We start from the raw sequence: 26,950 nt of genomic DNA, 5'->3' as shown, positions 1-26,950 counted from the left end.
CGAAAGCACGCTAACTTCCGAAAGAGTAAAGCTAGTCGCTTGAAATTTTGCACAAATACTTCTTATTAGTGTAGGTCGGTTGGTATTGTAAATGGGCCATATCGGTCCATGTTTTGATATAGCTGCCATATAAACCGATCTTGGGTCTTGACTTCTTGAGCCTCTAGAGTGCGCAATTCTTATCCGATTGTAATGAAATTTTGCACGACGTGTTTTGCTATGATATCCAACAACTGTGCCAAGTATGGTTCAAATCGGTTCACAACCTGATAAAGCTGCCATATAAACCGATCTTGGGTCTTGACTTCTTGAGCCTCTAGCGTGCGCAATTCTTATCCGATCAGGATGAAATTTTGCACGACGTGTTTTGTTATGATATCCAACAACTGTGCCAAGTATGGTTCAAATCGGTCCATAACCTGATATAGCTGCCATATAAACCGATCTTGGGTCTTGACTTCTTGAGCCTCTAGACGACGCAATTCTTATCGGATTGGAATGAAATTTTGCACGACGTGTTTTGTTATGATATCCAACAACTCTGCCAAGTATGGTTCAAATCGGTCCATAACCTGATATAGCTGCCATATAAACCGATCTTGGGTCTTGACTTCTTGAGCCTCTAGAGGGCACAATTCTTATCCGATTGAAATGAAATTTTGCACGACGTGTTTTGTTATGATATCCAACAACTGTGAAAAGTATGGTTCAAATTGGTTCATAACCTGATATAGCTGCCATATAAACCGATCTTGGGTCTTGACTTCTTGAGCCTCTAGAGGGCGCAATTCTTATCCGATTAGAATGGAATTTTGCACGACGTGTTTTGTTATGATACCCAACAACTGTGCCAAGTATGGTTGAAATCGGTCCATAACCTGATATAGCTGTCATATAAACAGATCTGGGGATTTGACTTCTTGAGCTTCTAGAGGTCGCAATTATTATCCGATATGCCTGAAATTTTGTACGATGGATCCTCTCATGACCATCAACAAACGTGTTTATTATGGTCTGAATCGGTCTATAGTCCGATACAGATCCCATATAAATCGTTCTCTCTAATTTACTTCGTGCGCCCCAATGGGCGCAATTCTTATACGAATTGACTGAAATTTTACACAGGTCTCCAACATATAATTTAATTGTGGTCCGAACCGGACCATATCTTGATATCGTTTTAATAGCAGAGCAACTCTTTTCTTATATCCTTTTTTGCCTAAGAAGAGATGCCGGGAAAAGAACTCGACAAATGCGATCCATGGTCGAGGATATATAAGATTCGGCCCGGCCGAACTTAGCACGCTTTTACTTGTTTTACACTTTTTTTCTAAAGCAAGCTAAAAGTAGCAGCTGATAACTGACAGAAGAAAGAATGCAATTACAGAGTCACAAGCTGTGAAAAAATTTGTCAACGCCGACTATATGAAAAATCCGCAATTACTTTTTGGGCAACTCAATATATAGATTTATTTATTAACTTACATTTGATCTAATTTTTTTATAATTCTCGGAGCCACTCTTAAGCATTTATAAATCACAAACAAATCTTAAAAATTACAAATAACGTAAAAAAAAACTTGCACCTCTTACTTACCCATACGAAAATAATGTAAACCTTTTTTTTTTTTACTTTAAGCTCATTGAACTCATTGTATTCTTTGTTAATTACAATTTACACATGTTTTTTTAAACAATAAAATAAATAACAATAACAAACAACTTAACTTCATGTATTAATCACGGCCATGTCTTATATTGATCCATACAATAGCCTGTTATTAGATCCGATATACAATCGAACACATCAAAGGCCAAATCACAGCTTTCGCCTTTTTCGGGAAATTTATGACGATCCACATGATATTTATTGGTCACCGCCCTCAGGCACAAATTCACCGATCTCAGAGTGGCCATAAAGAAGCCATGCTCATTGACACCACCCGAATAGAAATCTACCAAACCATCCAAGGTAGGCCAACCTTTTTTATCAATGGCATTATTTTTGGCATAGACACAATGCAACAGACACTGCAACGATAAGCAATTCAAAAGAAGTGGTAAAAAGATTAACAAAACAAGATTTAACAAGTAAGAGCGTGTTAAGTTCGGCCGGGCCGAATCTTATATACCCTCCACCATTGATCGCATTTGTCGAGTTCTATTGTGTAATATTTCAGTTCATTCGGATAAGAATTGCGCCTTGTAGGGGCTCAAGAAGCAAAATCGGGAGATAGGTTTATATGGGAGCTGTATCAAGCTATTGATCGATTCAGACCATACTAGACACTTATGTTGAAGGTCATGAGAGAAGCCCTTGTCAAAATTTCAGCCAAATCGGATGAGAATTGGGCCCCCTAGAGGTTCAAGAAGTCAAGATCCTAGATCGGTTTATTGGCAGCTATATCAGGTTCTATATCGATTTACGCCATACTTAGCACATATGTTGAAAGTAATACCAAAACACTACGTGCAAAATTTTAGTTAAATCGGACGATAATTGCGCCCTCTAGAGGCTCGAGAAGTCAAGACTCGAGATCGGTTTATATGGCAGCTATACCAGATTATGAACCGATTTGGCCCATTTAAAATACCAACCGACCTACACTAATAAGAAGTATTTGTGCAAAATTTCAAGCGGCTAGCTCTACTCCTTCGGAAGTTAGCGTGCTTTCGACAGACAGACGGACGGACATGGCTAGATCGACATAAAATTTCGCGACGATCAAGAATATATATACTTTTTGGGGTCTCAGACGAATATTTCGAGTAGTTACAAACAGAATGACGAAATTAGTATACCCCCCATCCTATGGTGGAGGGTATAAAAACTTATTTTAGACAAAACGCAGCAGACGAGTCAGAAATTAAGTTTGTATGCTTTTTTTAGAATGTGTGAACAAAATGCTGAATCTTAATTAATTTCTTCCAAATAACACTGACAGACAAGTTTTTTAATGTTTTTTTTTATTGTATAACAAGTAAAAGCGTACCAAGTTCGGCCGCGCCGAACCTTGGGAACCCACCTCCATGGATTCTGCTAAAAATTTATACAAAATAAATTTAAGTCCACATACCAAACTTCTGTCAAACCAGCAAAAATTAAAGCTTCTAAAAACCGAACAAGGATTATCGAGAGACCGGTTTATATGGGAGCTATATCAGGTTATGAACCTATGTAAACCATACTTGTAACAGTTGGTTATGGTAAAACCAAAACACCCCATGCAAAATTTCAGACAAACCGGATAATAATTGCGCCCTCTAGCGGCTAAAGAAATCAAGATCAGAGATATGTTTATGTGGGAGCTACATCAGGTTATGATCCGATTTGGATCCTACTTGGCAGAGTGAAATACTTAGTGCAAAATTTCAGTCAAATCGGATAACGTTGTTGTTGTTGTAGTGAGTATGGTCCAAATCGGTTCATAACCTGATATAGCTCCCAAATAAACCTATTTCGGATCTTGACTTCTTGAGCCACTAGAGGGCGCAAGTATTATCCGATTTGGCTGAAATATTTGCATGAAGTGTTTTGGTTTGACCATTAGCAACTGGGCTGAGTATGTTCCAAATCGGTTCATAACCTGATATATTGGGTTGCCCAAAAAGTAATTGCGGATTTTTCATATAGTTGGTGTTGACAAATTTTTTCACAGCTTGTGACTCTTTATTTGCTTTCTTTCTTTTGTCAGTTATCAGCTGGTACTTTTAGCTTGCTTTAGAAAAAAAGTGTAAAAAAAGTATATTTGATTAAAGTTCATTCGAAGTTTTATTAAAAATGCATTTACTTTCTTTTAAAAAATCCGTAATTACTTTTTGGGCAACCTAGCTCCCATGTAAACCTACCTTGAATCTTGACTTCTTGAGCCGCTACAGGGCGCAATTATTATCCGATTTGACTGAAATTTTGCATGGGGTGTTTTGGTTTGACCATCACCAACAGCAACAAGTATGGCCTAAATCGGTTCATAACCTGATATAGCTCCCATATAAACCGAACTCGGATCTTAACTTCTTCAGCCGATAGAGGGCGCAATTCTTATCTGATTTGGCTGAAATTTGCATAAAGGGTTTTGTCCTAACTTCTAAAAACTTGGTTCACAACCTGATATATCTCCAATATAAACTTATCTCCCGATTATACTTCTTGAGCCTCTAGAGGGTGCAATTCTTATCCGATTTGTATGACCTTTAATGAACGTGTTAAATATAGCCGGAATCGGTCTTTAACCGGATATAGCTCCCATATAAACTGATCTCCCAACTTTATTTCTTAAGCCACTATGGGTCGCAATTCTTACACAATTTGGCTGAAATTTTGCACAATGAATTCAACTTTGGTCTCCAACAGCTAAACCATGTAAGACCTTAATCGGTTCATCATTTGGTTTAAATGAATTAGCATAGCAATTCTTATCCATTATCCTCTGTTTGTCTATAAAGAGATATCGGCCAAAGAACGATCCATGGAGGAGGATCCATGATTCGGCCCGGCCGATCTTAGCACGCCTTTACTTGTTATACCCACCACCAAAGGATGGGGGTATATTCATTTTGTCATTCCATTTGCAACACATCGATATATCCATTTCCGACCCTATCAAGTATATATACTCTTGATCAGCGTAAAAATCTAAGACGATCTAGCCATGTCCATCCGTTTGTCCGTCCGTCTGTCTGCTGACGGTCTGACTGTCTGCACGCTACAGTCCTTAAAAATAGAGATATTGAGCTGAAACTTCGTACAGATTCTTTTTTTGTTCATAAGCAGGTAAAGTTCGAAGATGGGCTATATCGGACTATATCTTGATATAGCCCCCATATACACCGATCCGGAGATTTAGGGTCTAAGGCCCATAAACGCCACATTTATTATCCGATTTCGCTGAAATTTGGAACAGTGAGTTGTTTTAGGCCCATTGACATCCCTCCTCAATTTGGTCCAGATCGGTCCAGATTTGGATACAGCTGCTATATAGACTGATCTCCCGATTTAAAGTTTTGGGCCCATAAAAGGCGCATTTATTGTCCGATTTCACCGAAATTTGGGACAGTGAGTTGCATTAGACTCTTCAACAACTTTCTTCAATTGGCCCAGATCGGTCCAGATTTGGAGATAGCTGCCATATAGACTGATCTTTCGATTTAAGGTTTTGAACTCATAAAAGACGCATTTATTGTCCGATTTCGCCAAAATTTGGGACAGTGTGTTTTGTTAGACCCTTCGACATTATTCTTCAATTTGGCTCAGATCGGTCCAGATTTGGATATAGCTGCTATATAGACTGATCGCCGAAATTTGGCACAGTGAGTTGTTTTACGCCCCTCGACATCTTTCTGCAATTTGGCCCAGATCGGTTCACATTTTGATATACCTGCCATATGACCGATCTCTCGATTCAAGGTGGTGGGCCATAACAGGCACATTTATTGTCCGATTTCGCCGGAATTTGGGACAGTGAGTTGCATTAGGCTCTTCAACAACTTTTTGCAATTTGACCCAGATCGGTCCAGATTTGCATATAGCTGCCATATAGACTGATCTCTCGATTTAAGGTTTTGGGCCCATAAAAGGCGCATTTATTGCACGATGTCGCCAAAATTTGAGACAGTGACTAAAGTTAGGCCCCTCGATTTAAGGTCTTGGGCCTATAAAAAGCGCATTTATTGTCCGATTTCGCCAAAATTTGGGAAAGTAAGTTTTGTTAGGCCTTTCGACATTCTTCTTCAATTTGGCTCGAATCGGGCCAGATTTGGATATAGCTGCCTTATAGACTAATCTCTCGATTAAAGGTTTTGGACTCATAAAAGACGCATTTATTGTCCGATTTCGTCGAAATTTCGCACAGTGAGTTGTTTTAGGCCCCTCGACATCTTTCTGCAATTTGGTCCAGATCTATCCAGATTTGGATATAGCTGATATATAGACTGATATCTCGATTTAAGGTTTTAGGCCCATAAAAGGCGGCATTTATTGTCCGATTTCATCGAAATTTGGCATAGTGAGTTGTTTTAGGTCCCTAGTGAGTTGTGTTAGGCCCTTTGACAGCCCTTTTCAATTTAGCCCAGATGGGTTCAGATTTGGATATAGCTGTCATAAAGACCGATCTCTCGATTTAAAGTCTTGGCCCCATAAAAGGCACATTTATAATCCGATTTCTCTCAAATTTGACACAGTGACTTATGTTAGGCTTTTCGACATCAGTGTCGTATATTATTTTTCACCGGAGTATGACAAAAGGTGGTTTCATTATTTATACCCGAGGTAGTGGGTATCCAAAGTTTATTCCGGCCGAACTTAACGCCCTTTTACTTGTTTTCATTTAAGATTAAATATTATATATATTTTAAATTAAAGAAGAATCTTTCATGTTCTTCAGTGTTTTTATATTTCTCACCAATATTTATGTACTATTGTATATAATTTCTTGCATAGAAAAAAAAAGAAGATTTAAAAAAAGATAAGAAACCCTGACTTTGCGTTATTTATCTATAGATTGCGTGTAACTAATAAATATGTCTTCTTTTCTAACTTTAATTGTTTATCTGTGCAAAAAAACGACTCATATTTAGAACATGCTAATGATCATCAGCAGCTATCGTTAAGAATTTTTGAAAGAAGCTACAATATAGAGAATAATGGAAGTGAATATTTTATGATAATAATGACTACGAACATAATGATGATGATTGTGATGTCGATGCTTAATGCTATTGTATTCTCTTTATGTACATCATCTGAAAAATACTCATTTTTCCTGACATTGATATTAATTAATTATTCTTTATTAATTGTTTATTTAAAATTAAAAAAAAAGTTAAATTTTTGCGTTTTTCAGTTTTTGTTATAAAAGAATTTTCTGATGAGGTTGAAAGTTCTTGGCTTTTTGGATTATTTTGTTTGTTTCGTTTTTTTTTTCATTAATAGTTGTTAATTAGTTAAAGCCTCTGTTAACGCTTTTATGATTTCATGTAATGCAATTAAATAATTATTATTAGAATATTTTTGTTAAAGATTTGTGATAAGCATTATAATTGCTCGTGTTATGCTACATAATGTGACGTTAATAGAGATAAACTAGCGAAGATGATTTAAATTAGATATCGAGTGATTAATTGTAAATACGGCGTTAAGTTTTCTTAAAGAATTATTGCCATTGCGTTGTAGAAGATTGCGTTGAGCAAATTATGATGGGAAAATTATATGAACGATTATGAAAAAGAAGATAAATTGAAAAGTTCTATGAATGCAAAATCTTATTGTGTTTCCTTTAGACCGACAGTATGGATCTCAAGTAATATTTATTGTGGAACAGAGAACGAATCTGTTACCCAAAACAGTCTGGAGCTGCACCACATCCCCAGAAACTATCAAAGAAAGCACTTAGTGCCGGGGAAGTATGGGACTCGAACTACGGAGAAACTAACATTTAAATATATGCTAAAAAGTCTGGATATTTAAAAATGTTTGCCTTATTAGAAAAATCCTTCAAATAATGATTTCGAGCCAAAGAAGCAAAACTTCTAACTAAAGATGTCAATTTTGTAAGGGCTCAAGAAGTCAAATCGGGAGATCGGTTTATATGGGAACTATATCAGGTTATAGACCGATTTGCACAGTACTTGGCACAGTTGTTGATAGTCATAACAGAACACTATGTGCAAACTTTCAGCCAAATCGGACAAAAATTTCGGCTTCCAGGGCCTCAAGAATTTAAATCGGGAGATCAGTTTGTTTGGGAGTTATATCAGGTTATAGACCGATTTGGACTGTACTTGGCACAGTTGTTGGAAGTCATAACACTATTTGCAACATTTCAGCCAAATCGGATGAAAATGGAGTCTTCCAGGGGTTCTAGAAGTCAAAACGGGAGATCGGTTTATATGGGAGCTATATCAGATTATGGACCTATTTCAGTCAAATCGGACAAAAGTTGCGGCTCCAGAGGCTTAAGAAGTCAAATCGGGAGATCGGTTTATATGAGAGCTATATCCCAATCTGAACCGATATGGCCTGTTTTCAATCCGCAACGATCTACAATACATCGATATTTAACATCATAAATTTCAAGCGGCTAGCTTTACGCGTTCGACCGCTATCGTGATTTCGACAGACGGACATGGAGCAGATCGACTCAGGATGTCAAGACGATCAAGAATTTATATACTTTATATGGAGTCTTAGATCAAGATTCCGAAGTGTTACAAAGGGAATGACTAGATTAGTATACCCCCATCCTATGGTGGTGGGTATAAAAATTTGCCATTTGAGAATGGATATATGTACATAACTTTTCGAAATTTAAAATGCTTAGCGCTGAGGTGTTATCGAGATCAAGTGCTAAATTTCAAGTCCTCATATGGTCCGTGAGCCTATTGACAGGGCCCTTAAATTGGTCTTTTTGGTTTTTTAACTGAATTATCGTATACTGACGCATACTGCAGCAAAGCCACTGTAAATTTTACCACCAATCCAAATCATGCATCAAAATGAAAATCGAATCACAAATACCTTAGTAAATCGCTAAATATAAAGCCAATCTCGGCCAAAATGTCAAAAATAAAAAAATTAAAAGTCGAATCCAGTGGAGATACCATAATCAGACTATTTTGTAGAGATTTTTGAACACTATCCAGCAAAAAATAATTTTGGAAATCAGATCACAAATTAAATTTTGGCAGCCAGGCACTTTCGCGAAATGTCGAGGTGACCAACATTGGGGCCAATGCAAGAGGCGCCTGGACCACCTAGGGCCTTGAATTTTTGTACATGGTCTCTCGTCCTCAGCTTTAACCATTTCAAATTTCAAAGAGTTATATCTATCCCTTCTCATATGGCAAATTTGTATACCCCCCACCATAGAACGGGGGTATACTAATATCGTCATTCTGTCTGTAACTCCTCGATATATTCGTCTAATACCCCATACTATATCTTATATACAATATAAATATCAATTGTTTGTTTGTTTGTTTGTATGTTTGTGTGTTCCTTATAGACTCAGATACGGCTGAACCGATTTTCTTGAAATTTTCACAGATGGTGCATAATGATCTCGAGGTGAAACTAGGGTACTAAATTTTTTGATATCTGAAGGGGGGGGCGGATCCTCCCCCTTACCCTAATTTTCAGAAATGCCATATCTCGGAGATGGATGGTGCGATTTAAGCGAAATTTTGTGTGCTCTCATATAGTACCCTAAAAATAAAAATTTGGTATCCAAATTTCGAATGGGGTATCTAGGGGGGCTGCCCCACCCTAAAACCTACCAAACATATATTTAGACCAATCACGACAATATGGGACTCAAATAAAAGGTATTTAGGATAAGAAAACGTATCTGATGTCCATTTGTCGGACCAAGTGCTAGGGGGACCACCCCAACCCCCAAAACACCCCTAGATCGGACATATTTACCGACCATGGCAATATGGGACTCAAATAAAAGGTATTTGCGAGTAGAATACGAATCTGATATCTAAATGTGGGACCACGTTTCTGGGGGTCCACCCCTTCACCAAAACACCCCCCAAACAGGACTTATTTACTGACCATGGAAATATGGGGCTTAAATAAAAGGTATTTGAATGTAGAATACGAATCTGATATCCAAAAATGGGACCAAGTGTTTGGGGGGCCGACTCTCCGCAAAAACATCCCCCCAAGGGGACAAATTTACGACCATAGGAATATGGGGCTCAAATGAAATGTCTTCGGGAGTAAAGCACGAATCTGATATCAATATTTGGGAAAAGTGTCTATGGGGCCAGCCCACCCCCACAACACCACCCAAGTAGTAAGTATTTTCTGACTATTGCAATATGAGGCTCAAATAAGAGGGTTTTAAAGTGGAACAAATCCGATATATATTTTCAAGGCCAACTCACCGAGTGGCCACCCATCCCCCAAAACACTTCCAGCCGGTCATGTTTGCCGACTATGGAAATATGGGGCTGAAATTAATGGTACGTGGAAGTAGACCACGTACCTGATATCAACATTAGGGGCCAACTGTCTAGCGGACGTCCCACCACCATAACAACCCCCAAATAGGACGTATTTGCTCACCAAGACAATTTGGGTTTTAAAGAGAGTGGAACCAAATATTCATAGTTTTTAGGGCCAATACCCCAAACCGGACATATTTGCTGACTTTTGCAATAAGAAGTTCAAATGAGATTAGAAAACGAATTTGATATCCAATTTTGAGGGCAATGGCAATATGGGGTTCAAATAAATGATATATAGATATATGAGAATAGAGCACGTTGCTGATATATTTTCCGGGCTTAGTGTTTGGGCGACCACCCCAATCCCCAAAACACCCCTAAATCGGGCATATTTACCGACCATGACAATGTGGACCTAAATGAAAAGTATTGGGGGGTAGAGTAAGAATTGATACCCATTTTCGGAACCAATTTTCTTTCCCAAAATACCCCACAAACTGCAATTTTTGAGTGACCATCGCAATATGGAGCTCAAATAAAAGTATTTGGGAGTAGAATACGAATTTTATATCCAAATGTAGGACCATGTATTTAGAGCATCACCCCTTTCCCAAAACACGCCCAAGGGGAAAAAATTTTTCGGCCATGCCAATATGTGGCTCAAAGAAAAGGTATATGAGATTAGAAAACGAATTTGATAACCTATTTTGGGGCCGTGTGTTTGGGGGACGCCTCATCCTGTAAACTCCTCTTAATCCAATGGCAATATGGGGTTTAAATAAATGGTATTTGGGAGAAGAGCACGATGCTGATATTTTTTCAGGGCCATGTATCTGGGAGTACACCTTACATCCAAACTTAAATTCGTAGACCAATAAAGATCATATGGGATTCAGATAAAGGCACTTATATTGTTAAACTGTTAGCCAAGCGATATACTATTTTCGTAGCATGGTATTTCACCAAAAATTAAAAAATGAATTGTCGAAAATAAATATTCCATGAAAACTTTTGTTCCATATAAAGTAAAAGAAGGCGCAGCGGAGCGGGCCCGGGTCAGCTAGTATATATATATTCGTGATCGTCATGTCATTTTAAGTCGATCTAGCCATGTCCGTCCGTCTGTCTGTCAAAAGCACGCTAACTTTCGAGGGAGTAAAGCTAGCCGCTTGCACAAATATTTCTTTTCAGCGTAGGTCAGTTGGGATTGTAAATGGGCCAAATCGGTCCATGTTTTGATATAGCTGCCATATAAACCGATCTTGGATCTTGACTACTCCAGCCACCAGAAGACGCAATTCTGATCCGATTAAGCTGAAATTTACCATGACGTGTTTTGTTATGACTTTCAACATCTGTGCCAAGTATTGTAAAAATCGGTCCATAACCTGATATAGCATCCATATAAATCGATCTGGGGTCTTGACTTCTTGAGCCACTAGAGGGCGCAATTGTTATCCGATTACGCTGAAATTTCGCATGAGGTATTTTGTTATGACTTTCAATAGCTGTGATGAGTATGGTTCAAATCGGTCCATAATCTGTTATCTTCATTCTTCTTTAATTGGCTATGACAGAATATTTCTTCCACTAGCCGAACGTAGAATAGCGTTCCAAGCGCCTCGATCTTCTGCGCTCATTCTAAAATCTCTGACACCAAGTTTCGAGGTGTCTCCCACCACTCGATCTTTCCATCGGGCTTTTGGTCTTCCCGGTTTGCGTGTATCACCGTGTTTGCCTCCAAAAGACTTCTTTGCTGGAGCTTCTTCATCCATTCTGACAACATGACCTAGCCAACGCAGCCGTTGTATTTTGATGCGTGTAACTATGCTATAGTCGTCATACAGCTCATACAGCTCGTGGTTCATACGTCGCCTATATTCTCCGTTAACGCAAACTGGTCCATATATTTTACGAAGAATCTTTCTCTCAAATACTCCAAGCCATATAACACCACGGGTAGTATCAGTGTCTTGTAAAGTGCAGTCTTCGTCTGTCGAGAGGTGGCCTTGTTTCTAAACTGCTTACTTAGTCCAAAGTAGCATCTGTTTGGCAGTATTATTCTTCGCTTTATTTCAAAACTGGTGTCATTCGTTTCGGTTGCGGCGGTGTCGAGGTAAATAAAGTTGCTGACTATCTCAAAGTTGTGGTTCCCAACTTTCTCCATGTTCTTTATCTGCTCGGTTGTACAAGGCTTTTTGGGAGTGGAGACCTTCCATTTCGTCTTATCTCCATTTACAGCCAGACCCATTTTCACTGACTCTCTTTCGATTCTTTCAAAGGCTGCAGTTACTACTTCCGGTGACCGCCCTATGATATGAATATCGTCGGCATAGGCAAGTAGCATGTGCTGTCTTGTGATTAGTGTGCCATATCTATTCACTTCTGCATCTCGTATAATCTTCTCCAGCAGGATATTAAAGAGATCACACGAGAGGCTATCTCCTTGTCTGAAACCTCGTTTGGTATTAAATGGTTCGGAGAGATTCTTTCCTATTCTTACAGAGGAACGCGTATCAGCAAGTGTCATCCTGCAGAGTCTTATTAATTTTGCAGGGATACCAAACTCAGGTATGGCTTGAAATACCTTTGAACGTAAAGGAGTATCGAAGGCGGCTTTGTAGTCAACAAAGAGGTGGTAGTTGTTGATTTGTCCTTCTCAGGTCTTTTCCAGGATTTGGCTCAGTGTGAATATCTGGTCTAGGGTGGATTTACCAGGTCTAAAGCCGCATTGATAGGGCCCAATTATCTCATTGACTTTAGGTTTTAATCTTTCACACAGTACGCTCGAGAGTATCTTGTATGCGATGGGGAGGAGACTTATTCCTCTGTAGTTGGCACATTCCGTCTTATCTCCTTTCTTGTGTACGGGACATAGTATGCTGAGGTTCCAATCATCGGGTATGCGTTCTTCTAGCCAGATTGCGCAGATAAGCTGATGCATACGCCTTATCAGCGTGTCGCCTCCGGTCTTAAATAGTTCACCGGGTAACCCGTCGGCTCCTGTTGTTCTTTAGTCGGGTTACTGCTACTTGGACCTCATTCTGACTAGTAGGTAAACATTCTATACCATCATCTGGAATTGGTTCTGCGGTATCCTCTTCGCCGCCAACATCGGACACTAGCAGTTGGGTAAAATATTCTTTCCATATCCTCAGCATGTTGTCTGTGTCAGTTACCAGATTTACTTCTTTGTCTCTGCAGGAGGATGTGCCTGCACCAAAGCCATTGGTTTGGTGTTTAATTCTTTGGTAGAATTTCCGGACTTCATTCTGACTCCTGTACATCTCAATACGCTCGCACTCACGTCTTTCCATTTCCTTTTTCTTTCTGCGGAATAAACATTTCTCCTCTCTCCTTTTCTCCCGATACTTCTCCTTCATCTGGCGCGTTGCTACTGATTGCAGGGTTGCTCTATATGATGCATTCTTGGCTTCAATAGCATCTCGACACTCTTGGTCGTACCATGGGTTTTTTGGAGGCTGCCATATAAACCAATCTGGGGCTTGATTTCTTGACCCTCTACAGGGAGCAAAACCTATCCGATTTGGATGAACGGTCCATAACCTGAAATAGCTGCCATATAAACCGATCTGGGGTCTTGACTTCTTGAGCCACTAGAGGGCGCAATTATTATTCGATTTAGCTGAAATTTTGCGTGAAGTGTTTTGTTGTGACTTTCAACAAATGTGGTAAGTATGGTTCAAATCGGTCCATAACCTGATATAGCTGCCATATAAACCGATCTGGGGTCTTGACTTCTTGAGCCACTAGAGGACGCAATTATTATCCGATTTAGCTGAAATTTTGCATGAGATGTTTTGTTATGACTTTCAACAACTGTGTTAAGAATGATTCAAATCGGTCCAAAACCTGATATAGCTGCCATATAAATCGATCTGGGGACTTGACTTCTTGAGCCTCTAAATGTCGCAATTATTAGCCGATTTGGCTGAAATTTTGTACAACTGCTTCTCCCATGACCTTCAACATACCTGTCGTTTATGGTCTGAATCGGTTTATAGCCTAATACAGCTCCCATATAACCCGATCTCGTCTTCAGCCCCTAAAGGTTACAATTCTTACTTGATTTGGCTGAAATTTTACACACTTCTCCTATGGCCTCCAATATTTAATTTAATTATGGTCCGGTTTATTTTCAGATATAGCTACTAAAAAGACCAACATATTGTTAAATACAATTGAACAATGACTCGTTCTCATTAGTATTTGGTCCAAATCGGAACATATTTCGATATAACTGCTATGGGACATAAGGAATGCAATTTTCACCGGATTTTGATGAAAGGTGGTTTACATATACACCCGAGGTAGTGGGTATCCAAAGTTCGGCCCGGCCGAACTTAACGCCTTTATACTTGTTTTTATTTTTTATTTTTACGATTCTATCCCGCCTGTGCTCAAATCCCGTTGACAACATCAGAATTTTCAGCGGCGGTGGTTATGCTGGCTACATTTGTAAGATATGCAGCCATATTAAAACTTGCCAAAAAGTCGTGTAGTTAAACGGCACGCCATTCGGAATCAGAGGCCACCGCAGCGCAGAGGTTAGCATGTCCGCCTATGACGCTAAACGCCTGGGTTCGAATCCTGACGAAACCATCAGAAAAAATTTTCAGCGGTGGTTTTCCCCTCCTAATGCTGGCGACATTTGTGAGGTACTATGCCATGTAAAACTGCTCTCCAAAGAGGTGTCGCACTGCAGCGCGCCGTTCGGAGTCGGCTATAAAAAGGAGGCCCCTTGTCATTGAGCTTAAACTTGAATCGGACTGCACTTTTTGGTATGTGAGAAGTTTGCCCCTATTCCTTAGTGGAATGTTCATGGGCAAAATTTGCAATTTGCATTCGGAATCAGCATAAAAGAGGAAGCCCCATATCATTGAGCTAAAACTTGAGTAGGACCGCACTCTTTAAGGCATTGAGATGAGAGAAGTATCCCTAGTTCGTTAAAGAAATTTTCGTGGGCAAATTTGCATTTACAATCTGACTATCAGACCAATAGCAACCAGGACGGTAAGGTCACAAAAAGGCATGAGGTGTAGAAAGGGTTTTAAGGCCTTCTCCGAGGATGGCACGATCTGCAAATTGTGTGACTGTGACTTTTCATTTCTTTTCAAGGTCAATGTTTTAATAACCTCACCTGATAGGTGTTAGGGTAAAGCGTTTTTGATTATCTGCATGTCATAGGGCTTTAGCATACGAATTGAATTTTCTTCTAAGCCAATAAATTAGACATCGACATGTTGTCACACCACCCCATTGTCTATGATTCTTAATGGCCGATTATGATTCAATAAGATTTACAACCCTTTCATATCCATTGCCATAGATCATCCTGTTGAGTTTAATGACTGCCATAAATATAATAAAAGACGATGGCTTATGACACATAATAACTCGATATTTAATTAAAATATCATTTCGATTTGATTCTTCTGCCTTTAGTTTGTTTAGAGTTCATGTGTCAAAAAATGCTTTCGAACACACAAAACGAAACAAAACAAATCACCCAAGTTTTGGCTCATTTTTGTGATAATCCAATTCATTAATTGCCAATTGTCTTGGCGGCACGTTATTCATAACACTTTTTGGTTTTTTTTTTTTTTTTTTGGTGTCCAAAAACCACCATGTCAGCCAATTTAGTGGTGTTTGGCAAAAATCAAAAAAACGAAACAAAAACATTTCTATCCACATTTGCCATTTGTGGGGCCCCTACATTCATACCTAGGTATGTACTATGCTACCGATATAAATAATTTAAATTGCTTTTCAATGCCTTTAACGCTCTATCGCATTTCCATAAAATATGTTAATCATACTACTAAGCCATGGTAGTGTTTAGAAAGAATAGCAACAACAATTTGCAGCAAAAGAAGATTTCAAGCCAAAGAGGAAATAGCAAAAGCATGCCAGCCAAGATTTCGTCGAATAAAAATCAAATGGGAGATCGGAGATGCATACATCATGGGCTGTCCGGCTGACTGGCTGATCAACATTCACAACAGAAATCACCACAACAGGTCAAATAGCAAACCCGTTTCATTAAGTTTGGCACTTAATGAAATCTTCGGTTTATTTAAAACACAAAAAATTAAAAAAAAAAAATACGATTCAAGCAAAGCTATGGACTGTTTGAAATCAACAATTAATCAAAGGGTCACGTTATAGTTTTGAACTTCACAACTTCACAGATACAAAATTTGTCTAATGGGCGACAATATTTTATAACAGCAACAGCAATCTTGTATTGCTGAATTCCGGAATATTTTAAATCGCATACCGGCAATTTTCAGTTTCAAAAGGTTTATGATTTGGTTCAGGTGGTAATAGATTTTGTTTTTGGGAAATAAATGGAAAACTGAGTGAATTTCCATGCAAAATGTTGCTGACTTTTGTTGCAAAAACAAAATAATTTTTTATGTAAACCCCCTTTCGCCACAATCTGGTGAAAATTGGATAGCATATGTAGAGAAGCTTAAAACTGCGCACTATTCCAAATTTCAGCGAAATCGGACAAAAAATAACGCTTTTATGGCCTTCAGACCCCTTATCGGGAGATCGGTCTTTATGGCAGCTATATCTAAATATAATCCGATCTGAATGATATTTGGGTCAGATGTCGGGAGGCTTAAAATAACCCATTATTTAAAATTTCAGCGAAATCGGGTAATAAGTAAAAGTTGTATGAGCTTCAGCCCCTTTATCGGGAGACCGGTCTATACGGCAGCTATATCTAAATATGAACCGATCTATACCATATTTTTGTCGGATGTAGAGAGGCTTAAAACTGCGCACTATTCCAAATTTCAGCGAAATTGGATAAAAAGTAAAGCTTTTATGGGCTTCAGACCGGGAGATCGGTCTATATGACAGCTATATCTAAATATAATCCGATCTGAATCATATTTAGGTCAGATGTCGAGAGGCTTAAAATAACCCATTATTTAAAATTTCAGCGAAATCGGATAAAAAAATAAAGCTTTTATGGGCTTCAGCCCCTTTATCGGGAGATCGGTCTATATGGCAGCTATATCTAAATATAGTCCGATCTGTACCATATTTTTGTCGGATGTAGAGAGGCTTAAAATTGCGCACTATTCCAAATTTCAGCGAAATCGGATAAAAAATAAATCTGTTATGGGCTTCAGACCCTTTATCGGGAGATCGGTCTATATGGCAGCTATATCTAAATGTAATCCGATCTGAACCATATTTGGATCAAATGTCGCAAGGCTTAAAATAACCCATTATTTAAAATTTCAACGAAATCGGGTGATAAGTAAAGCTTTTATAGGCTTCAGACCCTTTATCTGAAGATCGGTCTATATAGCAGCTATATCTAAATATAGTCCGATCTGTACCATATTTTTGTCGGATGTAGAGAGGCTTAAAACTGCGCACTATTCCAAATTTCAGCGAAATCGGATAAAAAATAAATCTGTTATGGGCTTCAGACCCCTTATCGGGAGATCGGTCTATATGGCAGCTATATCTAAATATAATCCGATCTGAACCATATTTGGGTCAGATGTCGGGAGGCTTAAAATACCCCATTATTTAAAATTTCAGCGAAATCGGGTAATAAATAAAGTTTTTATGGGCTTCAGACCCTTTAAGTTCGGCCGGGCCGAATCTTATATACCCTCCACCATGGATCGCATTTGTCAAGCTCTTGCCACGGTATCTCTTCCTAGGTAAACAAAGGATTAAAGAAAAGAATTGCTGTTATTGGAACAATATCAAGTTATGATTCATTTTGGACCATAATTGAACACTTTAGGGGCTGAAGAAGTAAAATAGGGAGATCGGTTTATAGGGAAGCTGTTTTATGCAATAAACCGATTCATGCGATATTCGACATGTGTGTTAAAGGTCATGAGAGAAGTCGTTGTACAAAATTTCAGCCAAATCGGATAATACTTGCGCCCTTTAGAAGCTCAAGAAATCAAGATGTCATATCGGTTTATATGGCAGCTATATCAGGTTATGGACCGATTTGAACTATTCTTAGCACAGTTGTTGAAAGTCATAACAAAACACCTCATGCAATATTTCAGCTAAATCGGATAATAATTGCGAAGTCAAGACCCCAGATCGGTTTATATGGCAGCTATATCAGGTTATGCACCGATTTGAACCATTCTTAACACAGTTGTTGGAAGTCACAACAAAACATTTCGTGCAAAATTTCAGCCAAATCGGATAGGAATTGTGCACTCTAGACGCTCAAGAAGTCAAGACCCCAGATAGGTTTATATGGCAGCTATATCAGGTTATGGACCGATGTCAACCATACTCAGCACAGTTGTTGGAAGTGGCACCAAAACACTGCATGCAAATTTTCATCCAAATCGAATAAGAAATGTGCCCTCTAGCGGCTCAAGAAGTCTAGATCCCAGATCGGTTAATATGGCAGCTATATCAAAACGCGGACCGATATTGCCCATTTACAATCCCAACCGACAATAGTGTATGTCGGTTGGGATTGTATTGTATGGAAGTATTTGTGCAAAATTTCAAGCGGCTAGCTTTACTCCTTCGAAAGTTAGTGTGCTTTCGACAGACAGGCGGACGGACGGACGGACAGACGGAAAGACATGGCTAGTTCGACTTAAAATGTCATGACGATCAAAAATATATATGCTTTATGGGGTCTTAGACGAATATTTCGAGGAGATAATGCAAGGTTAGGTTGATGAAGCCAAAATTTGCATAAAGGCCAAATTTTACATCATCAGCCTTATTTGTGCCCATGTTTCGACGCTCAGTGGGCCAAAATTGGAAATAAGTACACAACTTCTTACCTGTTGATCTGAGTGGTAAAAAATGTTCTAGACATTTGTAGAGATCTCAACTGGTAGAGCGGCTGCGCCGATCTCCCTTGTCGACAGACTACTAGTCAGCAGAAGCTTTTAACGAAGACACCCGGTACGAGACTTAAGGACAAGGCTGAATCTATTTCATCTTCGCATGCCATCAGCCTTCTCTGGCAAACCAATACTCTATTTTAGAGGATGGAATAATAAAAGGCGCATCGCTCTGAGGTTTATTGAGAGGCTTGGTGCGAATGATAAGGAGAGAGGCTCCCCTAATTGGGCACGGAGATTTGCTGCACTGGCTACCCCAAAGGCTACACATCTAGGTTCGGAAACGGCACCGCAATCAGCCAAAAGGCTTCGGTCACCTGGAGAGCACCCCATGTCTAAAAGAACTAAGGCGAAAAATGGTAATATGGGTCTAAAAACCTTTTCTAATGTCACATAATGGGATAGAACCAAAAAAAAAAAAAAACTAGTAAAACAAGTAAAAAGGCGTTAATTTCGGCTTTCGTCAAAATCCGGTGAAAAATGCATACCTTATGCCCCAAAGCAGCTATATCGAAATATGTTCCGATTTGGACTAAATACTAATAAGTACAAGTCATTGTTCAATTGTATATAACAATATGTTGGTCCTTTTAGTAGCTATATCTAAAAATACACCGATCTAAACCATATACGAAAACCTAACGTAAGTCACTGTCTCAAATTTTAGTGAAATCGGATTATAAATGCTCCTTTTATGGGGCCAAGACTTTGAATCGAGATATCGGTCTATATGGAAGCTAAAGGGTGATTTTTTTGAGGTTAGGATTTTCATGCATTAGTATTTGACAGATCACGTGGGATTTCAGACATGGTGTCAAAGAGAAAGATGCTCAGTATGCTTTGACATTTCATCATGAATAGACTTACTAACGAGCAACGCTTGCAAATCATTGAATTTTATTACCAAAATCAGTGTTCGGTTCGAAATGTGTTCATTCACCGTAACGTTGCGTCCAACAGCATCTTTGAAAAAATACGGTCCAATGATTCCACCAGCGTACAAACCACACCAAACAGTGCATTTTTCGGGATGCATGGGCAGGTCTTGAACGGCTTCTGGTTGCTCTTCACTCCAAATGCGGCAATTTTGCTTATTTACGTAGCCATTCAACCAGAAATGAGCCTCATCGCTGAACAAAATTTGTCAAAATTTCGAACCGAACACTGATTTTGGTAATAAAATTCAATGATTTGCAAGCGTTGCTCGTTAGTAAGTCTATTCATGATGAAATGTCAAAGCATACTGAGCATCTTTCTCTTTGACACCATGTCTGAAATCCCACGTGATCTGTCAAATACTAATGCATGAAAATCCTAACCTCAAAAAAATCACCCTTTATATCCAAATCTGGACCGAATTGGGCCAAGTTGATGAAAAATGTCGAAAAGCCTAACACAACTCACTGTACCAAATTTCGACGAAATTAGATTAACAATGCGCCTTTTATGTCCCCAAAACCTTAAATCAAGAGATTGGTCTATATGGCAGCTATATCCAAATCTGAACCGATCTGAGCCAAATTGAAGAACAAAGTCGAAGGGCGTAACACAACTCACAGTCCCAAATTTCGTCGAAATCGGACAATAAATGCGCCTTTTATGGCCCCAAAACCTAAAACCGAGAGATCGGTCTATATGGCAGCTATATCCAAATCTTTACCGATCAGGGTCAAATTGAAGAAGGATGTGGAAGAGCCTAAGACAACACACTGTCCCAAATTTCAGCAAAATCGGATAATAAATGTGGCTTTTATGGGCCTAAGATCCTAAATCGGGAGATCGGTGTATATGGCAGCTATATTCAAATCTCGACGGATATGGGCCAAATTGACGAAGGATGTCGAAGGGCCTAACACAACACACTGTCCCAAATTTCAGCAAAATCGGATAATAAATGTGGCTTTTATGGGCCTAAGACCCTAAATCGAGAGATCGGTCTATATGGCAGCTTTATCCAAATCTCGACCTATCTGTGTCATATTGCAGAAGTATGTCGGGGGGCTTAACTTAACTCACTGTCCCAAATTTCGCCAACATCGGGCAATAAATGCGACTTTTGTGGGCCCAAAGCCTTACATCGAGATATCGGTCTATATGGCAGCTATATCCAAATCTGGACCGATCAGGGACAAATTGAACACGGATGTCGAAGGGCCTAACACAACTCTCTGTCACAAATATTGGCCAAATCGGACAATAAATGGCCTTTTATGGGCCCAAGACCTTACATCGAGAGATCGGTCTATATGGCAACTATATCCAAATCTCGACCTATCTGTGCCATATTGCAGAAGTATGTCGGGGGGCTTAACTTAATTCACTGTCCCAAATTTCGACGACATTGGGCAATAAATGCGCCTTTTATGAGCCCAAAGCCTTACATCGAGAAATCGGTCTATATGGCAGCTATATCCAAATCTGGACAGATCAGGGACAAATTGAACACGGATGTCGAAGGGCCTAACACAACTCTTTGTCACAAATATTGGCCAAATCGGACTATAAATGCGCCTTTTATGGGCCCAAGACCTTACATCGAGAGATCGGTCTATATGGCAGCTATATCCAAATCGGACCGATCTGGGTCAGATTGCAAAAGTATGTCAAGGGGCTTAACTTAACTCACTGTCCCAAATCTCAGCAAAATCTGATAATAAATGTGGCTTTTATGGGCCTAAGACCCTAAATCGGTGGATCGGAATATATGGCAGCTATATCCAAATCTGAATCGATCTGAGCCAAATTGAAAAAGGATGTCGAAGGGCCTAACAAATTTCAGCAAAATCGGATAATAAATGTGGCTTTTATGGGCCTAAGACCCTAAATCGGCGGATCGGTCTATATGGGGGCTATATCAAGATATAGTCCGATATAGTCCATCTTCGAACTTAACAAAACACGAATCTGTGCAAAGTTTCAGCACAATATCTCTATTTGTAAAGACTGTAGTGTGATTTCAACAGACAGACGAACGGACATGGCTAGATTGGAATTCTCCAAATTCAAAATTTTTTCTAGAAAAGAGTTTTTTTTTTTGTAATATTTTGGAAGTTTGCATATATTTGCATTTGCATTTCTTTACTAATTAAGGTAAAGGAAGTTTCTTATACTTACGCCCGCAATCCTTTTATCCTCAAAAGGCACTAAAGTTGGATGATATATACCATTGGAAATATCATCGACACGAGCGATACGTTTGACCAGACGGGCCATACGCTTGCGCGGTGTATCCACATCCTCTCCCTCTTCCAGTGTTATATACTCATAATGATTATGATTGGTCTCATCCAAGTTGTGATCATCATAATCCCCATCATCTAAAGATGATTCACCATGATCTAAAGTTGATATAGCGTGAATGGTGTCTATTAATTCCACCTTGTCATCATGAGGATCAACGGGTGGCTGTACATTATAGACCTCATGTTTAAGTATGGAATATGCCTCTGGAAAATAAATCTCATGTATTGGCTTAAAATATAGCAGAATCTTGATTTTTTGGTTTTATGAAATGAAGTTTTTATAGAAAATGTGTTTTCAAAGAAGAACTAAAATTATGAAAAATTTTAAAAAATCAAATTTTTTGAAAAAAAAAATTTTTATAAACAAAACCTTATCTCTAAGCTGTTTAACTCAGAAACACTAGAGGGTCCCAAAAAACTAAAAGTATTTTTTTTTTAAACGCACACCCTCCAATTTTGTTTTTCTTTTGATTCCAAAAAGCAAAATACGAAAATCCATGCCGACACGACGTCCAAAGATGGATGGGGTACTTTTGAAGGATCCAGTTGAAAATTTAAGGTCCTAGTATGAAACTGGTATACTAAGTATACTTGTATGCGACAATTTATACTAAATTTACCATGAACATTCTATTATGGAACGGGGAATACTTCTCGCATATCAATGAGTGCAGTCCTTTTAAAATTTAAACTCAATTGTAAGGGGCCTCCTTTTTTAGCCGAATCTGAACGGCGTGCCGCATAACGACACCACTTAAGTTAGGTTGAAAAGACCTAATACAGTTATTGTTGTTGTAGCAGAGTGTTGTACTTTGAAGCGACAGCATTTGCCGATGAAGGACTCCATCGGCTCATTCCGGTACATACAACCGGCTACCATGGGATTGCCTAATCCAGTAATCGGCTTGTTGTGCGCTCTAAATACTGAACAATAACCTCTAAAAAGAAAATTTAGGTCTGGAATTCCGTGCTGCTTACAAAATCCCTAATTGTTTTCCATACCACTCCCCTTAGATGGTTTATGTCTGGTATTGTGTAGTAAGCCGCGAAAGGCGGAAAATGTCATAGGAAATGCTCCAACTTCTCATCATCTTCCTCGTATGCCCTGCTAGCACTTGTCGCACCGATTTTGCATAGGTTAGGTTAGGTTGAGGGTGCAGATATTAATCCGCCCCATGCCACTATGGACGTAAACCTAAGCCAGTAATCGGGTTGTTGTGCGCTCTAAAAACTAAAAAGTAGCCTCGAAAATGAAGATTTTTGTTAGGAATTCCATGCTGTTTCCAAAATCCTTAATTGTTTTCCATACCACTCCCCTAATTATCGGTGTCTTTAAGCCTCGAAAGCCGTGCAAAAGCCACACATGCCCTACACATGCTATCACTTGCCGCACCCATTTTGCATAAGTGATCTCATAGTCCTGTTATGATACCAAAAGCTTTACTGACCTCCTGCTTGTTTTCTTTCAGTAATAATCTTCTCACAATCCGGATCCTCCCATAGGATTTTCGTCGTCCTACCGACCATTTCGCTGTTCCATGCGCATTCGTCGCCCAAGCCCTTAACTCGAACTGCGTCGACCCGAAAGGCTTGGGGTTAACTAAGCTCTGGCCTTCATCGCCAAATCGCCTGCTTTTTCATTCCCCCTCACTCCGTTATGGCCCGGCACCCAAACGATGCTGATCGGCCATCCTCAGAGAAGGTGTAAATCTCCTTCTTAAACTCCCAGACTGTTCTCTGTGTTGTTGTAGCAGTGTGGTATACACTGAGGCGGCAGCCCTTGCCGATGAGGAACTTCATCGGGTCAATCCAGTACGTACAACCGGGTGCCATAGGATTGTGACTGTTCGTGACCTGGTTGTTAATGGCCAGTTTACTGTCCGTAAAGATGTTCACACAAGACGTCCTCGCGTTAGCACCACACCACCGCGTGCAGAACCGTATATTGTTCAGGCAGTCTAAAACAGATCCCAGTCCTTGGGTTCTCAATGTAGACCCCCATGCCCACTCTGTTCTCTAGCTTTGATCCATCCGTGTAACATTATCTTCCAGATGGCAATAGTTCCGCTTATGTTTGTTGACAACCCTGTTTATTTCCAGATTCAGCTCGCTGATTCTGGGATTAGTGGGGTACAAACTACAAACTGCAAAACTTCCAGCCTTCAATCTTCTCTGCCAACGTGGAGCCTTCAATCTGCTATGTCCCGCTGGTCGTTACCTAGAGGAGAATGCCATGAAATGTGATGCGCATTCAAGTCCCCTAGAACCAGACGATTATGGCCAGATAGTAACCCACTTAGTCGGGTTTGTATGCTTAGCCATTAATTGGGACACACCTACCAACCGGCGATATCTATCTCGGCAGTACCGAACCTGACTGCTATCTCCATCTGGACCATATAGGACAAGGATGTCGAAAAGCCTCACGTAAGTCACTGTGTCAAATTTCAGCGAAATCGGATAATAAATGCGACTTTTATGGGACGAAGACTTTAAATCGAGATATCGGTCTATATGGCAGCTATATCCAAATCTGAACCGATCTGGGCCAAATTGAAGAGGGATATCAAAGGGCCTAAAACAACTCACTGTCCCAAATTTCGGCGAAATCGGACAAATAAATGGGCCCATAAATCTCTCGATTTAAGGTTTTGGGCCCATGAAAGGCCCATTTATTTGTCCGATTTCGCCGAAATTTGGGACAGTGAGTTGTGTCAGGCCCTTTGATAACCCTCTTCAATTTGGCTCAGATCGGTTCAGATTTGGAAATAGCTACCATATAGACCGATATTTCGATTAAAAGTATTCGTCCCATAAAAGGGGCATTTATAATCCGATTTCGCTGAAATTTGACACAGTGACTTATGTTAGGCCTATCGACATCCTTGTCCTATATGGTCCACATCGGTCTATATTTGGTTTTAAGGTCTATATGGCAGCTATATCCAAATCTGGACCGATCTAAGCCAAATTGAAGAAGAATATTTAAGAACCTAATACAACTCACTGTCCCAAATTTTGGCAAAATCGGACAATAAATGCGCCTTTTAAGGGCCTAAGACCTTAAGTCGAGATATCTGTCTATATGGCAGCTATATCCAAATATGGACCTTTCTGTGCCAAATTGCAGAAAGATGTCGAAGAGCCTAACGCAGCTCACTGTCCCAAATTTCGGCGAAATCAGACAATAAATGCGCCTTTTATGGGCCCAAAACCTTTTATTGAGAGATCGGTTCATATGGCCTATACCTATATCCAAATCTGGACCGATCTGAGTCAAATTGAAGGAGAATATTAAAGGGCCTAACACAACTCTCTGTCCTAAATTTCGGCGAAATCAGACAATAAATGCGCCTTTTATGGGCCCAAAACCTTTTATTGAGAGATCGGTTCATACGGCACCTATATCCAAATCTGGACCGATCTGAGCCAAATTGAAGGAGAATATTAAAGGGCCTAACAAAACTCACTGTCCCAAATTTTGGCGAAATCAGGCAATAAATGCGCCTTTTATGGGCCCAAAACCTTTCATTGAGAGATTGGTTCATATGGCACCTATATCCAAATCTGGATCGATCTGTCCCAAATTGAAGGAGAATATTGAAGGGCCTAACACAACTCACTGTCTCAAATTTCGGCGAAATCAGACAATAAATGTGGCTTTTATGGGCCTAAGACACTAAACCGGAGGATCGGTCTATATGGCAGCTGTATCCAAATCTGGACCGATCTGGGCCAAATTGACGAAGACTGTCGGAGGGCCTAACACAACTTACTGTCCCAAATTTCAGCAAAATGGGAAAATAAATGTGGCTTTTATGGACCTAAGACCCTTAATCGGAGGATCGGTCTATATGGGGGCTATATCAAGATATAGTCCGATTTAGCCGATCTTCGAACTTAACCTGCTTATGGACAAAAAAAAGGATCTGTGCAAAGTTTCAGCTCAATATCTTTATTTTTGAAGACTGTAGGGTGATTTCAACAGACAGACGGACGGATATGTCTAGATCGTCTTAGATTTTTGGATATTTCGATGTGTTGCAAACGGAATGACAAAATGAATATACCCCCATCCTTCGGTGGTGGGTATAAAAAGGATGTCGAAGGGCCTAACACAACTCAGTGTCTCAGCAAAATCGGATAATAAATGTGGCTTTTATGGGCCAAGAGCCTAAATCGGCGTATCGGTCTATATGGGGGCTATATCAAGATATAGTCCGATATAGCCCGTTTTCAAACTTAACCAGCTTATGGACAAAAAAAAGAACCTGTGCAAAATTTCAGCTCGGTAGCTCTATTTTTAAAGACTGTAGCGTGATTTCAACAGACAGACGGACGGACATGGCTAGATCATCTTAGATTTTTATGAGGATCAAAAATATATATACTTTATAGGGTCGGAAATGGATATTTCGATGTATTGCAAACGGAATGACAAAATAAATATACCCCCATCCTTCGGTGGTGGATATAAAAACAAAGGCCATGCGTTTTTTTATTTCAAAAAAAAAATACTTTCTAGTGTGGCATAGTCTTATATACATACCTTGCACCAATTTATTTCTAACTTCATCCTGGCACTCCTTTATGTATGTCTCAACTTTTCTTGCCGTTCGGGGAGGATTCAAGCAGCGTGTTTTCTGTAAAACCCAAAGCATATTTACCATTTTTATTATTAATAATTTAAAAATGTTCCCCTTTAAGGAGAAACAAAAGACTTAAGACACAAACATTTTTTTATCCTACCTTAGTGCTGAGTTCATAGTATTGATGTAAGCCATCGTATCCTTGTGTTTCCTTAATAATATTCACAAATAACACACAGACAGTCACCAAATTAACCAGACACACTAATGCCATCAT

General features: G+C 39.4%; 2 protein-coding genes across 2 annotated transcripts in view; both read right to left on the bottom strand.

Moving 5' to 3' along the window:
• LOC106092094 (protein SPT2 homolog) overlaps window positions 1-26,950 on the bottom strand; it is a 312,016-nt gene that overhangs the window by 217,430 nt on the left and 67,636 nt on the right. The gene's annotated exons all lie outside the window — the stretch shown is intronic.
• On the bottom strand, window positions 1,741-26,950 carry LOC106085851 (general odorant-binding protein 70). The gene is made up of 5 exons (XM_059368624.1): window positions 26,834-26,950; window positions 26,634-26,727; window positions 22,171-22,288; window positions 21,957-22,122; window positions 1,741-2,031 (listed from the first exon to the last, which is right to left on the bottom strand). Exons 1-5 carry the CDS (start codon window positions 26,948-26,950, stop codon window positions 1,741-1,743), a joined length of 786 nt encoding a protein of 261 aa, XP_059224607.1.

Source organism: Stomoxys calcitrans, chromosome 1 (genome assembly GCF_963082655.1).
Source record: "Stomoxys calcitrans chromosome 1, idStoCalc2.1, whole genome shotgun sequence".
Lineage (NCBI taxonomy): Eukaryota > Metazoa > Arthropoda > Insecta > Diptera > Muscidae > Stomoxys > Stomoxys calcitrans.
The sequence above is the reverse complement of the archived record's forward strand: the minus strand, read 5'-3'. Positions and strand labels throughout refer to the sequence as shown.